The 10,926-nt window shown below is 41.5% G+C and overlaps 1 protein-coding gene across 1 annotated transcript in view; it reads left to right on the forward strand. All coding sequences in view use genetic code 11, as the record gives it.

Moving 5' to 3' along the window:
- Positions 1-5,918, forward strand: part of EGR_07721 (hypothetical protein) — a gene marked incomplete at both ends in the record, with an annotated part of 6,447 nt that extends 529 nt beyond the window's left edge. The window contains 6 exons of the mRNA XM_024496970.1: positions 870-1,047; positions 2,348-2,509; positions 2,835-2,957; positions 3,845-3,940; positions 5,025-5,279; positions 5,866-5,918. Of these exons, the coding sequence (XP_024348593.1) occupies positions 870-1,047; positions 2,348-2,509; positions 2,835-2,957; positions 3,845-3,940; positions 5,025-5,279; positions 5,866-5,918 (867 nt within the window). The remainder of the gene's footprint in view (positions 1-869; positions 1,048-2,347; positions 2,510-2,834; positions 2,958-3,844; positions 3,941-5,024; positions 5,280-5,865) is intronic.
- Positions 5,919-10,926: the final 5,008 nt, after the last annotated feature.

Below are 10,926 nucleotides of genomic sequence, written 5' to 3' on the forward strand. Positions count from 1 at the left end.
GTTAGGTGGGAATTTTGGGACAATTATTGGATGTAAAAGTATGTGTCGCATCTCATTTTCCTTTTCTATGAAACCTATATAGCTTGTGCCCTCAATAGGGCACACAGAGTAGCTTATCGTTTTGTGCCTTAAAAAGTAACCTCAATGTGCAAAAATTCAGCTGCCAAAATATTTACCTAGATAGGTATTGTGGGAGGATAATTGCTAGCCACCTCGAGAGGGATTTTCTGTCAGTAGAATTTGTGTAATTTTACTCCTACAAATAGGATAAAGGTCAGCCAATGAAAGCAAGCCCTTATGCCATATTGTGGACATGATTGATGATGATCCTCTCGATGATGCCGCAAACATAGTAGACTGCGGTGACTCAAATTAGTCATTTGTGAATCGTTTACCCTGTGTGAGAATGAGGAGTGTCTCGACCAAACTTACACTACCAACTTTCATGATACGGAGTATGGCAGCTTCCTTGCTCTCTGCTTGCAAACCTTTGTCTTGAGGACGCACTGGAACATCTGTTCCTTCAGTGCTTTTCCATTTCATTTAGTTGTGTAGGAAGCACCCCAGGAAGGGTGAAGACAAGCAATTCCCGTTCCATTTGTTAATGTAAATATAAGGTGAGAGTTTAGTGGGCCCACTAATGTCACCAAATTCCCTTGGATTGTTCAAATTATCCCCATTCCCCTTAAAAATGTTGTTTTCACACTCAAAGGACTTCGACGTCTCCCCATGGCAGTAAAGTTTTGGCAACGCGGCAAAATGTCATTTACTTAAGCACGTGTGAAGCCTTCCTTTAAATACTGCTATCAACTTTGAGCAATTGTGGTTAGCTGACTTTATTCAAGGCCATTCTTGTCACCTTCGCTTAGGCCCACGTTGATCGAATCTCACCGAAAGACATTCGAGATGAAGACAATGAGTTGATAGTCGGTTTGGCGTTCGGTCAGGAGTTTCTCGCAAAAATCTATCCTGATGCAGACAAAAATGGAGTTGAGCCTTTTCCCTTCAGTGAACGCAAGGGCAAAGTGGCGCAGATGCCTTCAACCGGTAAATTTTCACCACATACTGTAATTATTAACCATAAGACTTTCGATCTCACCTTACTCTAGTGCAAAGTTTGCTTCCTGAGAAGCTCTTATTGAAGTATGTCCATTGTAAAACTTTGCATTATTGTAGTGGCTACTGGAATGGTGCTGCGTAGTGACGCAGATAGTTAGTGTGAACTGTTATTCAGTCGTAAAATCATCTCTGAGACTGTTTTGACTTCAAAGACTGCGGGCGTGTAATCACTGACTAAAACACTGCGAGCTGAATGGGCTTGTCACTTTTGTAATTTGGCAATTCTGATAGGAATGGTAATCCAAGTACCATACATATTGTTCCCTTTACGAGTAAGGAATCCCTAATCTCTGTTGGAATCACACTTTAAGTGAACGGTAGGGGCATTTCAATTTAGAGATAAATATCCTTCAAAAACGCTTTATTAACGATGTGTAAATCTTAGACCTGACGGTTGTCGGTGTTGAACTACAAGCCAACCGTTTGATTTCTGATCCCTTCATAAAATTCGACAGGGTTTCCACAATAGTACCCATTCAGACGGAGGACTCTTGGTGTTCGTACTTAGCAGTTATTTTATCTGCACATGACATCTTGATAACCGAGGTAAACGTGGTTGCTTTTGTTCTGTAGAAAGGAACCTACGAAAGAGGCGTATTTTTGTTACACAAAGGTGGAAGTAGAAATGACGTTAAAAGAAGAAATTTCTGAATGGCTGGCTGCCTGACTGATAGAAATCTCCACTGCAATAACGCCAGTTTATGTTTCTATAGTAATTCATGGCGGCATTTTAGCATCCACCTAGCCCTCAAACCAGCCGAGCAATTTAAAGATTATGACAGAATATCCACATAGAGGCTTCTTCTACCTACTGCAGTTGATATTTTCATTTTTGAAGATATTTCCTTAAATACACATGCTCGCAAACACCTTTTATTCCATCATTCTAAAATACCTAAATAGGTTTCGGCTTTAGTATTTCACAGTTTTGCCTTGTTTCTAAGGGCACAAAGTGCCTTCCAGAACGGAAGTTAATTATGATTACATTATTAGGCCATCTGTTAATTAGGTGTATTATTTTTGCGAATTCACCAAGTTTGCTGATGTTTAGAAGCCTAAAGAAATACTGACTCTGAAAAAGCAGATTTCTATAGACCGAAAAATTCGTTTTCGACAGGTGGTAAATTGATGGCGTTGAATCGGATAACCGTCGAGTTATAAAGCAGTCGGAAGTTATTTTTTTAAAAGTACTTATATACTTGCAAACTTTTGCTTATTTTTTAAAAAGGTGGTGATATTTTGGTGCACGCAGTGTGTGGAGAGCAAGGAAAGCTCTTCGAATTAGCTCAGGCGGTGTTAGACGACATGCCGAAAGGTGCGGTGCAAAGTACAGAGGAGACGTACGGGTTTACCTATCGCGATGGTCGCGATTTGAGCGGATTTGTCGATGGTGGGTTCGCTTACATTCTTGTCTTTCTTTTCGACTGTGATCCATTACTCCGAACCTATCAAGTATTCGTATATCCATCTGGTTGCCCTATTCGTTGACGGACAGATTTCTACACCCGACAACTTTATTCTCCACTTGTGATAAGCAAGATTAATTTCTTATTGCTTCTTTGATGCTACAATTTCCACCTGTCATAATTCCGCTGTTATTATCCTCATTAACTACCATAGTCTACCAGTGTCTATGCCGTCAATCCCAGGAGAGTTTTTCAGTCGGTCGCTTAGGTTGCTCGAATAATTATTTTGGCTTTTCTGTTTCGTTACAGGCACAGCAAATCCTGCCGACGAGACTGATCGCATTGAAGCTGCAGTTAGCGAGACAACGGGTGGAAGCTACGTCCTCACTCAGCGATGGTTGCACGACATGAAGAAGATTGCCTCCGAAAATGGTACGTCACACGCGCTTCGGTCCTCTTTCCAATGATAGTTGCGTCATCTCCAAAAAAGGTTAATATTATGCTGTAGAGAGACATACTGCTGAGAAATGTTTTAAAGGAGGTACTTTTTGTAGCGTTTGCAATTACCTGCTCCCACATAGCCGTCACGATTCTGCCTCAACATTACGCAATCATAGACTTGCTACTTTCTGTGTCACGTGTTTTTTGCCATGTTTCGCACCCAAAGGGCTCATATCTGACATCCATGCGCAAAACTGGTGTTAGAGGTAGGAACATACTGCTTGAACCTGATAGTAAAGAAGCCGTTGTATTTGATCTCGCACTTCCCTGCTTGAAAGTCCTTAAAAGATAGGCATCGAAATAGTCCCAGAATAGGGTTTTACCACCGCATCAGCGTCAAAATAATCAAAAAAGTAATCCGGAAGGATTTATCTGTTTGGATGAGGAGGGTGTATGAATGCTACTATGAAGAACATCGAATCGCGGACGGTTGAAAGAGTTCATGGATTTCTATCATCAATGTAGAATGTTCATCACCGCGTGCGTTTGGACGAAGGCATGGGCCGAGTAGCTTTGTCTGTCGTCCTGAAGAGAGGAATATGGAATGGAGCAGACTATACGGTAGCGAACAAATTGACTCAATAGCATCCTTTTTTCCCAACTTTGCGTCACAGTAAAATATCTCGTCATAATTTAATCAAACAAATTAGCTTTAACAATGGGAATCCCTCTCTCTTTGCGTCATTTATTTTCAGCAACGCATTTCACTTTATTTTTGTAGAGAAAAACCAATGCTAAGTAGGAGGAGGCTGCTAGAGGGTTTTTCAGGATCAGTGGTAAAAAAAACGTACATTCCATTTCTTTTCTCCTTTTTGTAGTGAAAACAATGGAGGCTAATGTCGGCCGTACAAAAACGGACAACATTAGGATAGAACCGATTGCTCCCACCTCGCATCTTGGTCGGGTCAAACGTGGTGAGTTGCACATGAAATGCATCCTTTAATTACTCATTGGAATAGATTTATGGAATTGCATGTTCAAAGGTTTACTTTCGCCTTGAAAGCCGATGTGGAAGTACAGGTGGTGGGCAATTGCCTCATTTGTGACTTTTAATGCCGTTGTGATACTGTATTGCCTTTTCCCCATCTAGAAGTGGTTTTACTTGAGTAAGAAATAGAACTACTTGGTAAGAATTGAGAAATGCATATTGCTTGTACTTGGGGAAGGTCCCTCTCACCACTAATTGCAATGGAAACAGATATTCTTTGTTGTTGCTACAGGGGAGGCATTGATTTGCAGGGATATTTAGAGGGTGTGAAAGCATAACTATCCTGCTTAAACATTCCCACAAATAGTAACGTTTGGACAATGCACCATAACTCCCACGCGGCATTGGTTGAATCATTACGGAACATCCTGTCCGCAGTGGCACCCAGTGTAAGCTAAGTGAGAGTGGATGATTTCTTGTAAAACTCCGCGTTAGATGGTGGATAGACCAGGTGTAACAGGCTTACAAAGCCATTAGCAGAACTTTCGCAGAAGCAGCTATTGAAACTGTGGAATGATAACCACCATAGATGGGGTAGTCGTACATCTATCTCCCGCGCAGTTACATCTTCAGATCAAATGTCTCACAGTGGATTGGATGAGCAGTGGATGGGAGTGTCGTCAGCGAGCAAACTGCGCCTGAAGTCTTCTGCGCACATGGTGATTTTGTATCCGGTATAAGATGGTCGTGGGGTCGGGGTTGACTCCTAACTTGGCTGTTGCTCCTTTCCTCACCATGCGGTGTTGGATGAGGACCCACACTAGTACCATCGTCTGCCTTTTGACTAAAGAATTTAGTAGTGGTAGTGGTAGGAGGAGATTCGACACACCTTAAAGCTTATATTGCCGCTGTAATAGCATCCCTTTTTGATAGTACACTTGTGCTAGGCAACAAGGTGTTTTCATCCCATCTCCGCCTTGGTAGAGAGAGATCCCCCATGAGGGAAGTGAGCTAATGTAGTAGCTGAAGCAAGCAGTGGAAAGGTAATCAAATGTTTTTGACATTTTCAGATGCTGCGGACACAAGCGGCATGACGGGACGAATGGTGCGCCACTCACTACCATACGGCATCGCCTCAGGTGAATGCGGTCTCTTCTTTGTAGCCTACACGAAGTCACCGCAAATCTTCGACTGGGCACTGGATCGCATGGCAGGCCTGTCGCATGATCGTATCGAGGACGGGTTGTTCCACTTCACTCGTCCCCTCACCGGTGCCTACTTCTACTCACCCAGTCGTGTGGAGTTGGAGACGATTTTAAAGGGAGGTGGAAAGCGTTTTAGCCTGCTGTAAAATCCATCAATCCAACCGGTCACTTGGTACAATGCATTGTACCAGTTCTTTCCTTGTAGTATGCCTCGACTGTTTTGAAACAACAGAAATGATGTTTTACGTCTTCTCTGCACTGTGGTTACCATGTTGAATAGACCACTGTGAAATCTTGACTACATTTACTTCGCAGTGAAGACGTCAGTACTTGGGCTACCTTGAGCTGTTGTAGCATTCAACGTGATTGCAGTTGGCTCATTCCTCCTTTGAACGAACCTTGGGAGCCTCCATTGAAGCAAGATTTCCGATACGATCCGGACAAGTGATTTGTCATGGAGAAGTGATCTTATAGATTTGGTGCGAATGGGCTTGTCCAGATTAGGTTTGTTTGCAGATAATGCAAAAATGTCAACTCCGGTTGACTGAGTAGTCGAAAGCTTAGTGGAGATGTTTGGGGAATAGGAAAGCCATCTCAACTCTCAAACACAGTGCTGTGTTTTGCTCTACTCTACTCCACTCTATTCTATTGTTCTCCTCTGTCTTGCAGCGCTCTCTTTTGCAATGTTCTCTGCTCTTGTTTAAAGACACTCTTATCTCCCTACCAGAGGTGGGAATTGCTGGACAGTCTGGCGCTTAATTCATGTTGGAGTTGCTCAACTCTGTGACATCTAGATGTACTTTCCTCTTCAATGCTACAGAATCCTCCTTTTGTAGAGGCAGGTTGTTAATGCCCCTTTGTATAAATTTCACCCCCTAAGTCCTGCTTTTGGGCCTTTTACAACCATATCACATCTAATTCGACTTCAACTAGCAAATGCTCTCATGTCTGCACTGTTTCTGAAGCTTTTTTGCGGACTGAAGCATGCTTCTTGCAAATACGAGATGAGGAAAAAGAAGTTTTCTTGATTACCCAGGAATGTTTGCCACAACAACCTGCTATCGGTGGTCATGATCTTATTGCCAGCCATAGTGCCATCAACAGAAGTAGACAATGGGTAGTAGAAGTGGCTCGCAGTGGGAGAACTAGTGAGTCAATGTTTGTCTGTCGACCTTGAAATTCCATAAGCTGTCTGAGAAGAAAAGGAGCCGTGAGTTAGCAAAGTCACTGGTGCCAATTTTTTTAACAAATTCTGTGAAGACTGACCTAGGGCATGTGATGCTTGCATGAGGGGTTCAGTTGGCCCCAATTTCATTCACAAGTTGCATTCACTCCTTGGGGGGATATCAAAGCAGATCATACACCACGCGTGAATAATCACAATTAGAAAAACACCTTTTGTATATGTAGGAAAAGTTCTCACACTTTTATGGTATACTTGAAAAGTGGTTAGACGTCCACTAAAGCTACCTTTGTACGTTGTTAACACTTGTGCATAGCATGCAATAGAGTATAGGTCCAAGTTGGTCTATCGTTAGGGTCTATTTAATGCCTACCCTGCTACTTTTCCACCATTTGGAAACTGTACAAAATGATTATTAAAAGCATGTGATGCTATGCAATCTCGTCGTCTTGGCGTGGAGGGTTAAAATCGGTTTCAAGAGCACAGAGGAGTTGGGGTGGGCAGCACCAAGATTTGTCATCCAGAAGCAATTTCATCACCTTGACGTTAGTGGTAAACCACTCAAAGGAAGGAAGGTTCTCCACGCTTGATAATGAAGGGAATGCGTGTAACAGCAATATTTACTTGTGTATCGTAGTATTTTTTTGCACCTACATGCAAAAAAGGAAGGAAGCGGTTCCGTAAATAGATGTTTACTTAAAAAATGACAATGAGCTTGAAGAGCTGCTTATTTGATCCTCACTTTTTGCCCGTATTTTAAAAAATCCGCTCTACATTTCATTTCTATAGTCAGCTAACTGACTGACCTCCGCCGAGAAGTGGCCTTTGAATTTCACTGTTCATGTTGGGAAGGGGCATATCCTTGCTCAGACGATTTTATTTATCATCTACAATGCACTTTTAAGCTATGTGTCACGTCATGCTAAGGTCAATGTGTCTGTTTTCTATGTTTGTTTGTGTTTGCGCGGGCGTATGTGCGTAGTGGACTGTCCATGTCAATGTTCACCTGCAGGGGTGTCAATGTGCATTAAATCTAGCTGCTCCAAAGTAAAGCTATTTTACAGAAAGCTGTACATTTTGGAGTAGAATTCGGGGCGAAAAAGGAGGCCGCCAGACACCCTTTGGTGTTGGAAAATGCGAGAGAATCTGTTATTCATTGGGTGTGGTCAATTACTTACAAGCAGCACAGGAAACCAACACAAAATTTCCATTTACCTCCACATTTTCACTAATGGAGAGCAGCGTTTTGGATATTTAATGTTCATTTTCTGTATTGGTTTTGAATAGGTGAACACACCCAACGGGCCTTAAATTGACGCATCAGCAATCAGCGGTTGTATTAGAAAAATTTTTTCTGGGCGGGGAGGGGAAAATAGAAATATATTTAGCCTTTGCATCGTCGTGCTAGAAGAAGCGGAACAGGGTAACTGCTTGAACAGAACACAGCAAAAGTACTTTAAGGTGGCTCAAACAGTGCGTGTTAGAGAAGCTGTAATATGAGTAGCAAAATGAACTTCTTTTTTATTACGTGTGGAGCTGAAAACGGAAAGACAACGCATGTCTGCTTACGTTCTCCTTGATTCTTCCTCCACCTGGAAGCATTTCGAGGAAGAAGTACAAGGTCGGCACTTAAAGCACATCCTTCTCAACCTAACCTTACACTTTGTAGGAAATCTCTTCATTGAACCTGGGAAATACTAAAAAGATGTCTTTTCAAGTTGTTGTTTGCCCTCTGCCAGTTGTGTGGATACCGTAATTTTGTCCGGGTGCCAAACGGAAAATATGATCAATGTGTAACCCTTGCACGCACCTGTAGGGAATCGTGTGGAGTTGGCGATGCGTAAGAGATAAGTTTAGACGTGGTGCAGATATTGGGTGTCAAATATTTTACATCTTGGCAACCAGAAGGTCAAGGTAAATAAGGAAGGCAAGTGTTGGTAGATTCAGTGATCTCTTCATGAGTGCGCTGAGGTGCTTTCGAGTGAGATTCTTTCTCCTTAGAGGTTTTACAAGCTTGATTAAAATTTTTTATTGAAATTTGCAGGAGGTAGCCAGAATGGGATGCAGAAATGAAATACACTGCCTGAATGTCATGTCAAGTGTTTGTGGAATAGAACTATTCTCCATTCCTTAATTTCGAAGTTTTAGGCAGGTGAATAAATGAAGCAGGAGATGAATAATTCGCCTGATGAAAAGTTTGTACTAAGTTTGAGATTATAGATATTTGTGACTAAGATTAGCGTCTATCACATTATAGAGAAACAAATTAACCGATGTTACTTACAGAATAAAAGTAGTAGGTGGCAACCAAAAGTTAATTTGAGCTTATGTTTAAAATAATTTACCTGATTAGTCCTTGGCTAGTGTACTACTGCATGCCATCCTTTGCCAGTTCATGCTGTTGACGAATTCATTTATTCTTATCAGCGCTGAGGTTTTGTTTTTCCACTTAAGGCTTCCTTTTCGCCTTCTCTTCCTTTTTTCTCTTATTTGTTTTCCTTTTCGCCTTTCCTAAGCTTTAACATTACCCATAGAGGTGATGTTTTGGTCACTTCAAATGCAACCGATTTCTATGCCTCCTTCAAACGTAGGTTGGAAATAATAGACACTGAAATGGTGTCTAGCTACTTAAGTTAACCTCGATATCTCGTTCAGTCGGACGACGTAAGGGGGTCTCGTTCTTGTGAGGTACTAGACATCTCTAAACAAGAAGCAATACCAAGCCTTTAAAAAATTGTCGGATTCAGTCAAGCAGTTTGCGTATTCTGCAGAAGATTTAGGAGTGGTAATTATCACGGTTTTTCTTGATATCGCTGCAAGGGAGAATGGGTTTGCGGTAGCTATTGTAACTTTGAATTAATATCCTGACTTAGTTCTTAAGTTGAAGAAGCGGCGTCCAAATTTGTCCGTAAAATTTACACCTAATGATTAAGTGCTGACCTCAGTTATTTTCAACATTTGATGTTTAAAAAATTTCTTCGGCTGCGCAGGCGTTTGTCGAATATGTTAGGATGGAAGTGTTAAACAGCCACCGACAGATTGCTGAGTTTCACAAAGTCATTTCAAAGGTCCCTTCCAGAAAAGTGTGGTCAAATTTGCTATTTTGCATTATAAAAACCACAGATTTGTCCGCTTTTCAGGAAATTACATCTACCTCAAAGTAGCTTAAAACAGACGATCTTGATAGCAGTGGACATCAATGAGTAGGTCAGTCGTCTATCAGGTACGCTGGGTACTCAGCCTTCGAAAATAATAGTTCGGAATGTCCAAAGAAAGCATTCAGAAGGCCACATTATCATAGATATTTAGAGCCATGCAATACTGATTTGTGCAGACTATTTGAAGTGGAGCAAGGTGGTGCCGATACATGAAGATGTCCCTTGGGTAATACTTAACTAGCGGTAAGTTTTATTTAATGTTAGACAATGTTCGACATCATCCAGATGTAAACTGTTACCTTGATTATGAGATCGCGAGATATAGGAATGAGGTAAGAAATTACCATCATCTTCCATAACCCTAAAGATTATCAGAGATCAGAATTTGCTGGATATATTGTACATTCAACCATTCTGGTCACGTCTATCCCATGACGTCTAGCCCTACCTGCCAAATCCGAAACCCACTTATCAAAGCTGCAAAATTAAGGTTTCTAATAGGCAAGTGCTAGTGAATGGAAGAGATAATATTTATTAAATGAAAAAAATACTATCAGCCTTTGCTTTCTCCCTTCTGTCTCCTAGGCAATAGGGAAGTGTTCCCAAATTTTAGCTTTACAATGTGAATTTAGAAACGAGGAGTGGGTTATGAGGGTAAGGGACAGGGGGCTTCCTTATATGGTTAAAACTTTCTGGCTTTATCCAAGAAAAATGAATTAAAAGCAGAACTAATTTTTTACTTTTTCGCATGAATTACGTCGTGATATACCAAATCGGGTAGATGGATGTCTAATCCCACTGCACAAACACAGGCTGCAATCAGAATCAAAATCTTACTGAGATGATGTTGCACCTTCCATAGCGGTGTGCGTTGGTTAGTGAATGGATAGCTGCAGTGAAATGTCGCACAGTTTAGTCAAAAGGCCTCCCTTTCAGCTCGCTAGTTAGATAATCGAGTCTCAAGCAAACATACTTCAGCAAATTTTTCGTTGCGGGATTTGAAAAGTCCCTCCGCTGTTTGCATGCAAACTTCTATTTTAATTCTCTGATACCGTGAACTTTCACTGGACCATTTGATTTTTCATAGGGCTTCTATTCTAATTTATTATGGAGAAAAAAAGCTTTAATGGAGCCAAAACCATTCCATTTGTAAATGTAAATCAAAGGCAAATATTCACTCGATTGTGAAAAATTCCTTTGAACTGCCGGTTAAGGCGCCGAGAAGAGGAGATGCATGCTTCTAATCTTTTCCAAGGTTTCCTACTTCCACGCTGGAGCTTCGGGGACGTGTATTCCCTTCCATGACGTTGCCTTCTGGCATGAAGGACAGAGACGTCTTCTCGTGGCAGTACAAGGCATCGTTTAAATTCTGCTGCCAATTTTAGACTGGAGGGCATTTGACGTGCTGAGTAGTGTAAATGTGTAT

Source organism: Echinococcus granulosus (assembly GCF_000524195.1).
Source record: "Echinococcus granulosus chromosome Unknown EG_S00085, whole genome shotgun sequence".
Lineage (NCBI taxonomy): Eukaryota > Metazoa > Platyhelminthes > Cestoda > Cyclophyllidea > Taeniidae > Echinococcus > Echinococcus granulosus.